This window comes from Pholis gunnellus, assembly GCF_910591455.1.
Source record: "Pholis gunnellus genome assembly, chromosome: 8".
NCBI classification, from domain to species: domain Eukaryota; kingdom Metazoa; phylum Chordata; class Actinopteri; order Perciformes; family Pholidae; genus Pholis; species Pholis gunnellus.
The window spans coordinates 21,367,158-21,384,704 of NC_136534.1; the positions used below are offsets into that span (position 1 = coordinate 21,367,158).

Consider the following 17,547-nt stretch of genomic DNA (forward strand, 5'->3'; position numbering starts at 1 on the left):
AGCAGCAGAGACATGTTCTATTCATTATGTGCATTACATTGTGGGAGAATAGTGCGACTACAAAACAACCGTATTTAGTATGCATGCCGTTTGCTTTTAAGTGTACTTTACTTTGTCAGTTTTCTAGTGTGAACACAGTACATACTAAAAACCTGCTTAGGGATCAGTATGTAGTACGGATTTGGGACAGAGCGATAATGCTTACCTTGTTCATCAGCTTAGTTTATCGTGTTAGCATGAACATATTTAGCTACTTGGCCCTAAACACAATGCACATCTGATGGGATTAGTTTAGCAGGTATTTGGAGTCAAATTGACCTCATAGTGGTGTTAGAAGAAAGGTGATCAAAATCATCAGGGTTCATCAAACTTTAATGGCAATTCATCAAATAGTTCCTTAAATGTATTTCAGGCTGGACCGACCATCAAATCAACTGACTTGGATGGATATAAAAAAAGAAATTAGGAAAGGTAATTTGTGAAGAAACTGTGGCGTAGATGCTGGCGGTTGAAAGACTGACGTTAAACTGGATTGCTGCCTTTAATTTGGGTGAAGACGCAGCTGAATGAATTGAAAAAGTGTTAAATGGGTGGGTCATATTAGGTATCTCAATACATATATTTATTTTATTTTCAGATAATATTTTCAAAAAGTACGAGTGATTTAAAAATGGTCTTTTCTAGCTGCAGCGTTCTATTGCTGGCTTTAAAAGTTGAAAAATGTTGCAGTTTAAATGGAATTTCTTGCTAACACTATAAATAAGTAGCGAAAAAGCCTGAAAATATGCCTGAGTGCGGAATAATTCCTGAGTGCTTTTGTGTCAAACTATAGTAATTAGCTCATCTGAGTCAGCTGTGTATCTAGCAGCAATCAAGGGTGATGCTAACTGCTAAGTGACTCCTCGGTCAAACCGTTAATCTCATTGAGTCATACTCCGGCTTCCCAGGCAAAAAATAATTAAATAAAACCTTTCGATTTAATCTTATACTGTGAAAGCATTTAAATAGCATGCCACTTTAAAAGGACATTTTGCGTATATGTCACATATTTGTCATTTAATGTCTGTGACGCATGGTGGCAGTTTTAAACGTTGTGAATTCAAACAAAATAAGAAATAAGAAAATATCTACCCAGAAATCCTTTCGTATGCGGATGGTCTCGCTCTTTATACCACATGACTGACTTTGGAGCACTTGCTCTGAGCTTCACTGTCAGACTCCCACGGCCAAACGTACAGTCCCTTTGCTTCCACTGCGACATTGTACGAATGAGCGGACGTTTTTCTACATTTTGATTTAGAATGATGTATTAAGAGTGAAAATTGTGAGAAGCAGAGCAGCTTTAGGTTATTTTGTCAGAAGATTTTGAAGCTCCTCTCCACTCTAGCTCCGAACATTCAGTTCAATACACACTAATGTAAAAATCTTTTTTTAGCTGCAAATAAGGTTAAATATTTTAAAAAGCTTTCGTTGAATTACACCTATACTGTATGACTCTCTGCGCTGCAAAGCTGTTTCCACTAACGAGCTGAAGTGTTTACAGGAGTGATATGTGGGGTAGCAGGGAGTGGAGCCCACCTGAGGAGTAGTGAGTGAGAGGGACTTCCTCTGCATGGTGAACACACACAGGTGTTTTCTGTTATCATGCCTGATTAGACCTCTTCGACTGTGTTAGTGTTTTAAAAAAAGCCCTTTTCTCCGGACTCTTTGTTGCACCTGATTTTCTTTTAATATATCAAATGTATAGTATTCTTGTTTGGACTTGAAGTATGAATATGGATTCCTGACGAAGCTCCACATCAGTCTGAGCAGAGAGCACAGAATGTGTGAAGTGGCCTTAAAAGGAAAATAGAATGATAGTGTTGTTCAAATAATTGAAAATCCTTCAAATTTGTTTTATATGTGCACAGAAGAGTCAGGAAAAAATAAAATTGGTCCTTTCGTTATTTCACGGTAGGTTTCCCATTAAGATGGAAACAATAGACCTAGTACCACGCTGATTCTTAAATGCATACTTAAGAGGATCAGACCTGTATTTTATCAAACTTTAACATGTATTTGGTCTTTTTTAAAACCCCTATGCACATGCTCCTATTTATATCTTTCAACACATACCGAGTACAACCTCTGACCTCAGTTATTACACAGCTGCCTTGCAGTAACTGTGTTCCTAAAAAAAAATAGAAAATGACAACAAATATATTTTGCGAATTTTAAAATCTTAATCCAGCAATCCCAGTTTGTTCAGTGTCTGTTGCCACATGTTTTCTATCTTCCCGTGTACATTTTTGTGGCATATACAAAAATACTGCTCTGTCAAAAATTGCATATTGACTTAACTGAAGCTGTATTAAACCAGTTAGTTTTTGTTTCTTTTGTGAAACACTTTAGGAACATTTCCAAGGAACTCGGGACACATTAAGGTGCAGCACAGCGTAATGAGAGAATAATAACCAACAGCAAATGATCATTGCTGAGCGGCAACACTTCCTATCATTAAAAACACGGAGAGATGGATGCTCTGTGAGAAACCAGATGCTCTGCGAGAAACCAGATGCTCTGCAGGCTGGGACTCAACACTGATTATGTTCACTTCCTCACTGTCATAAACAGCTCGCTCCCCCTGCGCCCAGCGACGTCCAACTGACAGAACGATGGTGTTAATATTCGTACATCATTTAAACAAGGCAGAGCCACTGTTTAGTCAAACAGGCGTCGCTCTGTGGGCTTAAATGCCCACAGAGCGACTGCCACAGTTTCTTGCTGTAAACACATCAGTGACGTTGGTACAGCTCTGGCACCAAAAGTGCTTGCCCTGAATCTAGATCAACAACCTAGAAACACTATTTTAACACTTCAGAAAGTATTAACTGATTTTTGGCCGCATGGGAACAACACAAAAAAGCTGTAATATCATTAATATCACTGTTAAAACTGCAAACTGTTGCCTTTTTACACATCCTACAGACACTGAGCAACACTAGCATTCATTTGGTTTTTCTGGCTACCTGGTGAATTTAAGTCAATGTTCAAACTCCTTTTAGCGTTAGCACTTCATGCGTTAGCCTATACTCTCTGATTTGGTTACATAGCGTTCCGCTTAAATACAATATTTCCATAGACTGCTCCAGCCGGACTTATTGGACTCTTTAGCAGGTACATCCTCCACTATATTCACCAAAAAGTTGCTAACTTTGTCTGTTTGCCATTTGGTGATGGACGTGTAGCGTATACAGTGCACCGTTGCCAGGTGGGAAATGTTAAACTATCGTACCAGAAGCTTAAAAGTCTTGTAATTTGAGGAAAATTATTGTATGTGAGTCGGTCTGCTGTCACTTGTCTTTAAATTGCCAGTCGATGACCACAATGACGTTGATGGTAGAAGGGATATTTATTTGGAGCGGCGGGAAAGAGAACGACAGCTGTACTCGCAAGTCACGTTCGTCAACATTTTAGCCTACGCAAAGTGTGATTGGCTGGAAAGACGTAACTTGAGAAGAGACTCGTGAACACAAACGTAGGATGCATATTTTGCGATCCAGAAATGAATTAAAATGAGAAAGCGCAGACTGAAACCAACTACTAATTTGTGAACTTCACAAAATGGCCAAATCATTGTTTTTTGGCATTAGTGATTCTACATCGTACATACGGCAAAATTATCGTACAAATCCGATAATTGTCGTACTTCTAGCAACACCGATACAGTGTGTTGTTTTAGAGCTTTTTCACTCTAAACGGATGCCTGTTGCTGGAAACGAGCCTGGTGAGAGCAGTGAACCAAAGCCGTTTAATTGTAAAACAATGAGCATAAAGATGCTAAAGAGCTTCACAGAGCAGCAGTTGGGTGTTGGGTGCTATTGGGATTAATCTATACAAACACAAATATTGCCCCCTTGTTAATATTAAATTATTGATAAGCAGCGAACAAAAGTCTCACGAAAACTATTGCTGCTAAACATTAGGGGTTTTATTTATCAAGTGAGATACTGGTAAACTATTTTTTCAACAACAGTTTGTCTTGTTAAACAGCATAAGGCTGGAATTTAATCCCCAAGGATGCGGAAAATAAAAATCAGAGCCCAGCCCTGCTGCTTGTTTTGGGAAAAACAGTCATTATTTTTAAGACCTATGTAAATACAATAATTTCTGACGCTTTCAGCCCATGTAGTGTACCTGTCATGTTTATTTTCCCTTGCCACGATATATAATTCTGCAAAGTCAAATATTGATGCACCAGCAATCCAGGCAGCCAACACTTTATCATAATTACCAAAGCAGCGACATAAATGGTTCTAATTAAAATAAATACCAACTGCAAATATGTGTCAGCTTTAATACAGCTCTGAATTACCATTTTTATAAATGAGTTAACAAGGCAACTGGATGTTCAGACGGGGCTGACAGCCAAACTGTCTGAACCGCACAGGTGTCTCTCATTCAGCTGATTAGGTGGCAGCTACATATTCTTTCTTCTCATAGTTTTGACTGAAAACTTTATTCTAAATGAACACAAACACTGTTACATGTGCCCTTTTGTTGGCGTTCATTTGTGGTCTTCTTGTTGTTCTTTTCCTCTCGTGCTTGTCGCTCTGCAGGTTTCCTTGATTAGTTAACGGTGATTAGCTGCGTCTGAAACACCTTGAGCTGGCAGCTATAAAAGGAAGAATTTGGGGAAAAGGAGCGTGAGCTTCCTGCTCAAGGCCGTGTCTGTCTTAGCGGCTGGTGGGATACGCAAAAATATCTGTTATATGATGTTTTGTGTAAAGTGAGAAACTTATAGGCGCCGTTGCTCTTTCACTTAACATCCGACAAGCTTAGCTGCAGCAAAGCTAGCTAAACCACAACTTGCACGGTTTTAGAATACAGCTGTGTGTGCTGAACCACAGTTAAAGTTTCAGCGCCTTTCACATTCCTCAACATGCTGCAGGAAGCCACATTTCTGAGTGACAGGTTGTGGCTTCACAATCAAATCAGAGCTTGGGTTTAACATTCAGTGAAGAGGCTTTGTCATGAGGGTGGCTCTGAGAGGACCCAGTAAACACTGCTTTGTGAAGAAAAAGATCTATCTCACAAGAATAAAAGACCTGCGAACAGTTTGCATTTTCTATCCAACAGAATGAGTCAATCATACAAAAATAACCCCATCACACACACAGCACAAATAAATGTGGCTTAAAGGAATGACGATCTCCAACCTACATTTGTTGTGCAGTTCATTCTAGTATTTTGCACATAGACTGTACATAAGATCGTGCACAGTACTGGTCTACATTCAGCGTTGAGAGGTGCTGTCCTGTCATGATTCTTCAATTTGGAATGAGGATAATTATTTATTGAATATTAGGTCTGTCTGTCTTGTTTGTTTTAAAGCCTGGATTAACAATACTCCCTGCAGTTTCACCTCTCACCAGGAGTGGGAGCACTTCACCAAGAGAAAGGTCTGGTCTGGTCTGCTCAGGAAGGATATACGTGCAATAGGATGTAAAGGGCGTATCTTTGTCACAATGAGGGCAATTTGAGAGGGCACACAAGGACAGAAGGATGTTTGGAAGATGTAGATTGAGACTTATGGAAAAGCTGCGGCTTTATGGCACGATTCCCAAACATCACAGGATGTTGACGTCTTTATTTCAGAGCTGTATCTTGCGTGTGTGTGTGTGTGTGTGGGGCAATTTGAGAGGGCACACAAGGACAGACGGATGTTTGGAAGATGTAGATGGAGACTTATGGAAAAGCTACGGCTTTACGGCACGACTCCCAGACATCACAGGATGTTGACGTCTTTATTTCAGCGCTGTATCCTGTGTGTGTGTGTGTGTGTGTGTGCCGTTTTTATTTGACCTCTAACCCTCCACCATTGCTTCTGTTAGAAGGGTGGGTGTTATACAGGGGGAAATAGACTCACAGGCTGCACACCAATATCTCCTCTGTCCCATAGATGAGAAATGACTTGGTAGCACGAGGAATTATCACAGATGTCAACCTGGAAAAGACACCCAGAAGGCCATTCGAGCACAGGACTGTGTTTGCTGGGCACAGTCAGCAACAAATAGTGAATTACTGATACCGCATACTTTGTGTATGTAAGCATAGTTTGTGATTGACTGTCTGCTGAGTTGATATTTGGCACTTTTAAAGGTTTCTGGAAAGTGATGAACTAACTTGGATCCATTTTGATGCACTTTAAGCTTTTGCGAACTTCAAAAAAAAAAAAGTGAGCCAAAATGACAATCCCTTAAGGATTAGTTTGACATTTTGGGAGATACACTTACTCGCTTTCTTGCTGAGAGGAGTTGTTTACCGACTCTCATGTCTGTCAAATTAACAGCTGGCAGTGCTGAAAAGATTTCAACTTTTTGTCTTTTATTTTATTGTAATTTAGTGAGTTACAATCTTTACTGCTTTTTATACGATCAACTGCTTTTCCGACCTACAGAAAGTTAGGCTGCATTCCAATAAATCTACCCCCACTTGCACTGACTGTTAACTTATGACCGTCAAAATCCAAAGTCTTTTCAGCCTATTACAATTGGCTTCCCTTATATCACTGTTGAAATCATTATTCTGTTATAGCTCTGTGAAGTGAAGACTTGTAATGTTTAATTATAGTGATATTTGAGCTCATATTTAATGCTGGATGGATGGATGAATGGATAAAAAACCTTTTCCCTAATGGAAATTTTAAAATTGCCTCTTTTTACACATCTGGCAACGCTTGCAGTTAAGTTTAGCTTAGTTTAGCTTAGCACAGAGACTGCAAACAGAGAGAAACAGCTTGCCTGGCTCTGTCCGGAGGTAAAACAATCTGCCTACAACCTCTAACTCCCGCTAATTAATACAATATATCCTCTTTATTTAATCCGCACCAAAACCATAGTGTCAAAAATATAAAGTGAAGGTTGTGGTTTTACAAGAGGTTATGTGCAGAGTTGACGTTAACCCCTGTTTCCAGCCTTTTTGCTAAGCTAATCTTATCCTTGTGGTAGCTTCATATTTATCGTAATGAGAGTGGAATTGATCTTCTCATCTAAATCTCGGAAAGGAAATCCCAAAATGCAGAGTTATTGCTTAAAGAGCTAATAAACTCATAACGACATGCTTAGTTTCTGAAATTACCTTCTGTGAGTCTCTGTAACAGCTGGTCACGTTTTTCTCTAATCACACCAGACCACCCATTCTCCCTTTTTGTGTTAGCCTTTCACTGCTCCCTATCTCTATGAACATGAATATGTATAGTTCTGGCAAGGAAATGCAGCTGCGATAAGCGTTGCATGGCTGGAATGCACAAAGACATTGAATAGTTGGGGGTCAACGGAGGGAAGACTGGCCGCTGATGTTTCTCATGGATGCGCCGTGAATCAGCGCAGTGCTCTTTACAGCCCCGGAGAACAATGCACCCCACACACAGGAAACTCAATGTATGAATCAGCTATTGTGTGTGTGTGTGTGTGACCTGAGAGCAGAGATGGTGACAAGATGATATTGAGCTGTCAGGGATCAGCAGACAGTCTTTTCTATTCTATGGACTGTGTGAATTATGACGGACCATTGAAACAGTTAGTCCTTACCAGACATTTTTCAGTTACTGCCAGTCCTCAGAGTCTGGCAGTGCGTCTGCAGTTTAGATTATTTACATATCATTTTGATGGAGGTGTTATGTCAAATGCATAAAGGACCCACTCCAGTCTTTTCTAAACCAAGACAGTTGGCTAATATCACATTATAGCCGCGGCCCATCTGTTTGGTGCAGACTGAACTTTTAATTGATCTGCTGTCAAAATTTGTACAGACATTCATGCTGCCTCGAGGATGAATCTCCCGTGACTTTTTTTAATCTTGTGCCATAATCGGGTCAGAGTGTCAGTTTTGTACACCATCAGCCTCAGCTGTACTTGATTAGTTTTGGTTAGATGGGAATCAATGCCTGCTAAACTTCAACATGTTAGTGTTGTTGTAGTGCGCATGTTAGCGTGCTCTTGTTAGTGTCTAGCTCAAAGCACCACTGTGCCTAAGTACAGCCTCACAGAGCTGCTAGTAGATTTGTGTTATGACAGCGGCTTAGTGGAGTAAAATCTTGCATGATATGTTTGACCTTTTTCTCTGCAGACAGCTGGTCTAGGCTGCTACAGTATATTCCAATCTGGCATGGAGTAAAGATAATTCAGCTACTTTTTGGGAAATACTGACAAAATCTTTGAGAGAAGAGCAGTTCAGTTGTAGACTTGAAATTTCTGTCAGCAAAGCCCGTGAAAAGACAAAAAACAATGAGTTCCCTCAATACTTCAGACACTGCGCCCCTATAGCCGATTTGTTCTGACTGAAAAATCTTTATTCGTTCGTAACCATATTCAGGAGTTTGTTTGCTACTCTCAGCTACAGATTTGGTGCTCTGCAACAGTAGGATGTATGATGGACTGACTCACAATAAACTACAATGGCAATGTAGTGGGCCAGTGATGTGTTTTTAGTAGTTGGAGCTACTAAAAACAATGGAACAATTGAGCTTTCTGTACATTCGACTTGTGTCTGTTTCAGCGGAGGCTCCATGGCTTGCAGGTTCAGCTCCACATGATGGATGTGACTCTCCTGCACCTCCATCTCTTCTGTAGTCTGATGGGAGGCTCAAGAACTCCAGGGGCCACCGGGTAGACTAACAATACAATGGGAGCAGTGCTAATGGGCTCATGACGGGGGACTTTGGCACAAATCTGGGTGAGGAAGCCATTTGAGAAGTGTTCTGCCCGTCTTTAACGCTTATACTGTCAAAAGTGCTCTTTAGAGGGATATTCTGCACACGATGTGTTTGATATATTGTCTGCATTTGCAACTTTAGAGTGGCATGAAGCTGTTTTATACATAGGTGCATTTAAATTGCATATAAACTTAAACTGCTGTCTTCAGTATTCCACACCGATCACTAGTTTTCATAATATTTCATCATTGTCTTTCTCACCTTGGGATATAGCCTCAGGGAGCTGTTTCTGCTATTCTTGCATTCTGGCAATATGGAAGACTTTTGTAGCTGCAAATGGAGCGTCTTTTCTTTTGATATATTTCAAATTGCGATCATAGAAGACAGAAACGATCTTTGGCTAAAACTCTGAGGCCCACCTATACTTTCATGGCAGATGTTCAATTGCTTTTTCCTCCCACGCCCGATACGTGTCCTGCACCTCCGGCTCCTCTGGTCCCGTGTCCTCCACATGGTCCACGCAGCGCAGCCATAACACTGCTGGAGGTCAGAGAGTTCACTTCTTGTGTAGCGCGATGGGTGCACTGTGAAAGTTAACACTGCCAGTGTAGATGAGTTTATTCAGAGTGTCATCTTTCACACACAACTTGCAGTTTCTGGATGAGCACCAAGAACACTTTAACAAAACATAAATGAACGAGGATCCCAGAAGACAAATCACTGACGTTGAATCCACAATGAGTCTGGAACATTTTGAGCGGAACCGAGCTGTAGTTGAAGACTAAATATTCAACAACTGATCAATGTAAAGAATTTAAGTTTGATGTGTTTTAAAGATTCACCAAAAAAGTACTGGAAAAGAAATGACCCAAATAGCAAGAAATAATCACATTTCAGTTTCATATTTCCATTCTTTTGTATACTTACTCTTCATCTTTTTCAGATTTTTACTCCCTATCATTGGATTTGTTATCGAATGCTGTTTTCGCAGTTTCACAACTGCCAATGTCAAACTTTTGTTGAAAGGGTGTTTAATAGATGAGTGCGTCAAACAAATCCAACATCTAATAGTAGTTCAGAAAAAAAGATAATTGGGAACACATTTCCAACATTTTTTAAATCTATTTTTTTTTTTTAGATTGATTTAAATAACTAGTAAATCACTGAGACTTGACACATTCCGTAAAGGGATTTTATTATGAAGGCATCATTAGAAGGTACATTTCAATACAATGAACAGTTGATTCAGGTTTACAAATGATTACTTTGTTAAATACACAGTGTTAGGTGCAGCCTAGCAGGAGGCAGTGTAAAGACATTGCTGGCACTTCAAGCTGAATATACATTTTGAGATATCTTTCACTTGGCAGCAAGCAGTTCACTCGTCACATTGTTGCAATGCAGTGTAAGGTCATACTGCTTACAGGACAGGAAGTTGCAGTCTCACAATCGTTGCGAGACCGTTTTCCTCTTTTGTTCCTTTTTAGATGGTGTCATCCAAATGTTCGTGCAGCCTCTCTCCTCTGTTACTGTGCCTGTGTCGCCTGTAAAGAAACAACGTTTCCCATTCAGATCAAACAACAGTGACAAACCGAACGCCGGCTCTGGTACACAGACAATGGTTATGTCAGCAGACACAGTCTGGCCTGTCATGCCTCGTGTGTGTCACTTAGGATGCTAGCTGTGTAGCATGTTGCTGTTTTCATCTTGTACTAAAGTCCCTTTTAAAGCAGCGCCTACCAGTGTGTTATTTTCTCTCAGCGTATGGCTTTATTATCAGAGCATAGCCTGAAATGAGATTTGTGTCTGTGCCTGCCTGTGTCAGTGTGCATTACTGTACCTCCACAGCAGAAACGCCAGCACTCCTCCAAACAGCAGCAGCAGGAGGACAGGACACAATACAGCTGCTGTTGTCCCTCTGCCCTCTGTCCCGCAAGGTGCTGTCAGCCAGGAAAAACACAACCAATGAGGGGGAGAAAAAAAAAAATCATCATCTGACATGGCTGCCCTAAAAGGCCAAAAAAGGTTGTCTACAACAAGCCTGTAACATCACTAAACGGGAGGTATCCTGAAATACCTGGACTGTCTGTGGATCATCACGCCTCTTGGCAGATAGGAAGAATTGCATTTGTTTCGCCTGTTTAGCAACAGTGGTAGGAGCAGGAGAAGTGGCGTTAGTGATTTATTGATCGCACTGTGGAAAATCCTTTATCTCTGAAACAATCACCAGTGATACAATACACAGAACAAAGTGCAATGAGGATATGGCTCATGATAGACGGTATAAAGGAGTCTGATTTCTGAATGACACAACGCCGTGAGCCGACTTTAAATGTGTCAAATTTGCACAGCCACCTTCTCATCCAGTCATCTGGCTTAAACAAATAACTATGTTTTAATCTGGAATTTTGTGGCGTTTTAAGTACCAGAAAACTGAAATACTGAAGTAAAGTAAGCACCTCAATATGGTACTTTGGAGCCTTTCAACAGGCGGTAAACACAACATCGACATGTTATCACACTGAAAAAAAAAAAAGGATGGCATCCTGTTTCCTATTCACACGTCTAGCAGACGCGCAGCAACATAATCATTCATTCAGTTGTGGTTTTTGGCCACCTGGTAAATGTAAATCCAAGATTCACTCTCCTGTTTTATTGCTCTGTTTTGGTCTCAACCAACTCCTGAGGGAAATAATTGGCTCTTAAGCTGCTAAATGCTCCACTATATTCATCAGCTGCATACTTTGTGTGTCTGTCATTTCATGTTGGACAGGTGGTGAATGGTGTCTTTGCTGAAAGATAGTGAACCAAAACGGTATAGTTGTGGGCTGTAAAACCCAAACAATGTAATGGGATGGAATGGAAACTGAAGAGTTGGGGGTTTGCCACTATGAGTGAGCTCTTTCTTTGCATATTTAATCACCTTTTTTTCATTGTTAATATAAAACTTTTGATGAGTGCAGATTTAAAGGGGACATATTATGCTTATTTCCAGGTTCATAGATCTTTTGGGTTTCTAATAGAACTTGTTTACATGCTTAAATGTTCATAAAACACTTTATTTTCCTCATTCTGCCTGTTTTGTGCAGTGTCTTTTAAGCTCCCCTCCAAAACAAGCCCCATGTGCTCCGATTGGCTTCGCAAAAGTAGTTCTTAAGCCATGGGTGAAGATACTCACATGGGGGGCGGTATATTTTAACAAGCCTGCATGTGACTTAGGAAGGGGAGCCAAATCTCAATGGCTTTTTAAATCACATGTTTTCGGATCCAGGCAGCCCACAAAAAACTGACGTGGGTTATCTTATTTCACAGTTTGTGGGTTGGTAGGCACTCTAGATAAACAAATGTATGTGCACAAGCACTGAAAAAGAAAATAAATTACATTTCTAAGTGTCATTCCTTTGTTGTAGAAGGACAGACGAACAACGTGGTGTCAACTCGTACCTGCAGTGTAGGTGGCAGAGCTGTGGCCCAGCTTGTTGCTGACCGTGCAGGTGAAGTGGCCGCAGATAGGAGTCTTGGTCACAAACAATGTCGTTCCATCTCTGGAGACTCTCCCCGCAGCGTTGGTGATGGCGACTCTCTCATAGAACCAGCTGAAGCGGGGCTCCGTCCCCCAGGCCTCGCCACAAACCAGCGAGGAGTGAGACACGTTGACGCTGACTGAGACGTGGTGCACTGCCTCTGTAAAGACGGATGAGAGACGGTGAGGGTGAAAAGAGGTGATAGGGATGGAGGTAAAAAAACTCTCTCTGTTGTAAAAGAAGAATAATGACGCATGGCTGTCCAAGAGGGTTGCAGACAAAGAATCATTAGAGACGTTTAATGCCGTCAGGAGAAACCGGCTCAGTTTCATGGACAATAATGAGACCAGAGAGTGCGGCATAATGTCGGAGAATGGGATGATGGAAAGCCCTGGAAGCTGAGAGAGCAGATGTGGAGTGGAGCTGATGAATTGATACTGTTAGAGCAGACAGATGAGAGTTAAAAGCATGAAAGCGTTGACAGAAAACGAGAAAGCTACGATGCCACCCAAACTCATCTAGAAGCACAGACACAAAAGGAAAACCCAGCAAGCAAAGCCTATAGGCACATTTAATTTCAAGTGTTTCATTATTAAATGAGACATCCACAATCGGAAAGAAACACTGCCTGCTGGCGTGAAATTAAAACACATTCATTATACAGTTGGTAATTGTTTGAGTCAACACTAGAAAGGCCGGGACATCGTCGGCTGATGAGCATTTAAAATATTTCTACTTTCATGTCATTACTCTAACAATTATAAGGCGACCTCTAACAACCCTAACACGGATCCTTTCTATCCATAGGACCTTCTTCTTGCTTATAGATTGTGGAGGACACAATCATCTATAATGAGGGCTGCAACTAATGATTATTTTCATTATTCATTCAGCTATCAGCTTATTTTTGCAATTAATCAACGGTTCAATTAAGTCACAAAATATCGTAAAATGAGGACAAATGCAAAGCCCATTTGGTCGTCTTTCAATTACTTATTTTGTCTGAGAAACTGTCAAATAAGCCAAAGAGGGATTTAACAGGGATTGTTGTTTCAAATGTCAAAAAATGAACTTTGAACCTCAATTTTTATGCCAATATAGAAAATGAAAATGTAATATAATTGAACGCTACCAAATGGAGCTTGAGGTGTGATGGCTTTGTCGACAAAGGCCGTTAAAACGAGAAAAGCTGCAAATCGTCTAGAGAACCCGTTACCTTCAAATGTTGGTCTGTTTCATTTGATGTATAAATCAAACATCACACTCCCCTTTCAGCTTGAAACAAAATGCATTCAAAGTGAGGTTGCTTCGTACTTCAGGGTATGTTGTACCAGATGTCGCAGAGGGTCTAGCCGACAGAATTACTGGAGAGAGGAACTTATGTGTAGTGTGAACACTGCAGAGTTGGACCATGATCAATTTAAAGTGTAATAAAGTGACTGCGTGCATAATTCTCCAACTCAAGTTGCTCTTTAAAAATGGTGAATGACTACAAAAATGTTTTTGAATTTTCATCAATTGACTAATTGATGAATCTACTAATAGTTTCAGCACTATCTGTAATGTACCTGACCATGATTACCCTCATATGCTGAGTATCACACTGTACCATAATTCCTGACGATGCAGTGTGCAGTGGTCTTGGCCCCTCTGTGATCCGTCACAGTCACGGCGTACACGCCGCTTTCCGCTCCGCTGTATCCATTCATCTGAAGTGTCGTCTCCTGCTGCTCCACGTTCACCTGGACATTTGGCCTCGTGCCAGCACACTCGAGGCCTCTGCCAAGGCAGCTGGCCAGCGTCACTCTTTCGGGGGCGATTCCAGTTTCGGGCTCCCGTTCCCAGGTTACCGCGGAGACCTCTTCCAGGGGTCCGTGCTCGATGCGGGCTTTCAGAACCAGGCTGGAGTCTGGCATTGCATGCACAGGCTCCTCGTTGAGGATGTACACCGACATACACTGGAGCCCACGTGGCACTGAGGACAGAGATTGAGACCAATTGTTGTTGCATCTAAATGGTGCATGCAAGTTCATATTTCTATCCAGGTGACCGGTGTGAGCCACAGTGTTTCATATTCAACGGGTTTTGACCTTTTGGCTCACTGCTTGGGCAGAATATGAAGCTAATAAAACAAACGATGATCTAATACTTCATCTCTGTCCCCAGCACACACTTTATGAATATGTATGGCTGCTTTCTGTCAAAGAATGTCAAGCGATGATTTATGGCGCATGACAGCCATGCCTAATGTGATATCCATCAAACCACATCAATATCTTAAAATCTGTGTCGAGACTGCAGTGGACCTGGTATGCGTCTGTGCATTCACTCCAAGGAGTATTAATCACAGGTCTTAACTTGATAGGCAATGGATGAAGGAGATGTAAATAATGCAGCTCTGGGCACTAATATCAGGATGCAATGCTGGAAATACTGTTTTTTTTCCTTCCTGTAGTTTCGTGCAGGTTTTTAAACAGGAATCATTCGGCCGGTGGTTCCAACAAAAAGCCTTACACAAGAGAAGCAGCAGGGCAACTTTCCAGCCCAGGAAATACTGTAGATCCATAACACCTGCTGATGTAGACAGAGAACAGAGAGAGGAATTTGTCCATGATCTCAGCAACAGCACACCGTTTCCTCTGCAGCAGGGTTGCCACCACAGCAAGAATAACAACATCACCTCAAGAGAAAATGTCAAATTTTAAAATGAGAGCAAAGAAAGCAATTAAAGCAGCACATCCCTCTGTTAGAAAAAGTAATTCAAAATGTTAAGGGCAATCTTTTTCTCTTAATTTATTTGTGCGGTACCCAGAGAACAGCAGTACTGGCATTGCAGACAGAACTTGGAACAGAATGTGGACGGGACTATTGCCAAAACTGAAATGAGCCCCCTCAAGCACAGCGTCGACAGCAAAACACACACACACAGAGAGAGGAAGCAGTGATAGCAGCGCAGGAACACAACCCTAACCTGCATGCATTAAATATAACCTGGATTTCCCCTCGCTGTTTACCTTGAAGTCATCCACATCAAAAGGCCCCAGAGTGGGATTCACCTACCTCTCCAAAATTGAGACAAACAACACAGTCGAGCCAGAGCTCTTCCGCTTCACTTTCTCTGAGGTTAAGGTGCAGCGCAATTCACTCTGCGACTAGATTTATGGAACAAAATAAAACAATATCTTCAGAGCAGTTGCCATGGCATTGTGAGATATAATCTAGTTAAAGATGACAGTTTCTAGATCTGCGGCTGTTGCTGCAAACAACTTCAAAGCAGGAGCGGAGCTAAATGCTGCAGGACTGTCTTCTCCTCTCTGCTCTGCTGTTCCTCCCCCTGTCTGGTCCAGTCAGTTAGTCACGTATAGGCGTCACCTTGTTTTCAAGCAGTTTCCTCTCCCTCGCCCACTTCCTGTACAGTATCGGCATTTTTCTCCTTTGTGCTTCAACTAAGTGAACTTCCCCCTCTCCTCATTTCAACCTGCCCCGTCCTCCTCTGACCTGTGTCCAAACACATGCTCGCACAACAATACAGCACGTTCGATTCGGATTTTCACACCACTGTTGTTGCACTGTTTGTAAACCGAGATAAATGCAATGGTATTCTTTTGAAGGGAAACCAGTGACAATGTTAGAAGTCATGATAAAATAGGCTTTGTACTGCGGGCTTCTTATCCAGCACGAACACTATTTGCCCCGCAGACACAACACGTTGCCTCGGCTTTGGATTGTAAAGAGGAAGTAATACATGGATTACTCTATTCTTCTAATTTTCTTTTTTTTTTTAATAATTGTCTCACACATGCAACTGAGAAACACCTTTGAGCATGTAAAGTGGGAATCCTGATGATTTTATGTTTCTTCCACTGGGATTATTCAGAAGAAAAACCCTTAAATACAAAGTCTGCTTCATAAATGAGATGCTGATTTAGTGGAGTCACATTCAAATTATGCTCATATTCTTTTATAAATCTGAATTCATAGCTCAACTGGTTTCATGAACTCTCAGAAATAAAAAAAAAACATCTGTCGAACAGGATTATGTAATATGATTGAAAGCTCCAGAACAGCTTCTGAATAGACTTGAGATCGTTTTGTCAGCTATGCCTCTTTTACACAACGAGAGCAGTGAAACATAATGACATCAGTTATTCAGGGGTTAGCGTTGCACTTTCTCTCTTCATGAAACGCATCCTGGGGCACAGATGTAACGAGTGATTTAAAACTGATTATAAATACATTTGTATTTGCAGAGGGTTTATGAATAATCATGGGAATCACAGCTGTGCCTCCCACTGAGTTCTTTGTTGACAGGCGTGCTGTTTGCTGGAATTAACCAGTGGGTGGCACTAATACATCAGCTGAAAAATATCAACCCTTTGTCCTCAACATTAGCCTCTTTTTCTTCAGCAGACCTCATCACTATTGATCATTAATCCATACCATTGCACAAGGGAGTAAATGGAGCAATTAATTGAATGTATAAAAATAGTATTACCCCATATCATTTCATGTCGCTTCATAGTAACCACAGCAAATAAAAATGACATTCAAGTGACTTGTAAGTCAAAAGGAAAATCACCACTGTTTATAAAATAAAATAGTTGTATTCTCTGAAAAGTGAGATGGTCTTTGCATAACTACTATCAGTGTGGCACTCTATTTTATTGTCTCTGATAAGACATTTTTAGCCGATTTTAAATTGTCACGAACTGAAAAACACTGAAAGAGTTAAAGTTGGAAGACAAAAACACAGACTGTATAATGCTCTGGTAGCGACCTGTCAATTACAAGGTAGGCATGCCCTAAACCTAAAGCATACCCTGATTCATCGTTTATTATTAACATTTCACAATATGAACATCATGCTGTAATAAAGAAGACTTGAAACTAGCGATTGAGACCATAAACTAATTTTCACAATGTTTACTGAGGTAATAAATCGAGTGAGAAGTAGAGTCATTTTCTCATTGACTTCTATACAATCAGATTTCTTTTTGCAACCAGAGGAGTCGCCCCCTGCTGGCTATTAGAAAGAATGCAAGTTCATGGCACTTCCGCATTGGCTTCACTTTTCATAACCTGGAGGTTGTTTCCTGTTTGTTCTACAACAATGCATTGCGTTTTGTTGAGTCCATCATATGTTTTAAAGTGTTACATTTCAAAGTCTGTAAATTAACTTTAAATGAAGTCTGCAACTTCAGCTCTAAAATAGATCTAGTGGAATAGAACGTACAATATTTTCCCTTTTGAAAATTAACGTACCTCACAAATGTACTTGCTACATGAGCACTTCCCACCACTGGTGATTCTGCTGCAGCGCTATCGCAG

General features: G+C 40.9%; 1 protein-coding gene across 5 annotated transcripts; it reads right to left on the reverse strand.

Moving 5' to 3' along the window:
* Window positions 1–9,870: 9,870 nt before the first annotated feature.
* LOC306699458 (uncharacterized protein) lies at window positions 9,871–17,504 on the reverse strand. 5 transcript variants are annotated; one of them, XR_013767167.1, is made up of 7 exons: window positions 15,280–15,556; window positions 14,734–14,793; window positions 13,829–14,194; window positions 12,140–12,379; window positions 10,773–10,832; window positions 10,536–10,635; window positions 10,211–10,239 (listed from the first exon to the last, which is right to left on the reverse strand). XR_013767167.1 is itself a non-coding variant. In XM_079164079.1 (6 exons), the coding sequence occupies exons 2-6, from the start codon at window positions 14,783–14,785 to the stop codon at window positions 10,179–10,181; spliced, it is 819 nt and encodes a 272-aa protein (XP_079020205.1). In that variant the 5' UTR covers window positions 14,786–14,793; window positions 17,482–17,504; the 3' UTR covers window positions 9,871–10,178. The 5 variants fall into 5 exon arrangements, 4 of the variants coding, with proteins under 4 accessions (XP_079020205.1, XP_079020204.1, XP_079020203.1 ...); XM_079164079.1 differs by lacking the exons at window positions 10,773–10,832; window positions 15,280–15,556 and adding an exon at window positions 17,482–17,504 and having other exon boundaries at window positions 9,871–10,239; XM_079164078.1 differs by lacking the exon at window positions 10,773–10,832 and having other exon boundaries at window positions 9,871–10,239; window positions 14,734–14,790.
* Between the last annotated feature and the right edge of the window lie 43 nt (window positions 17,505–17,547).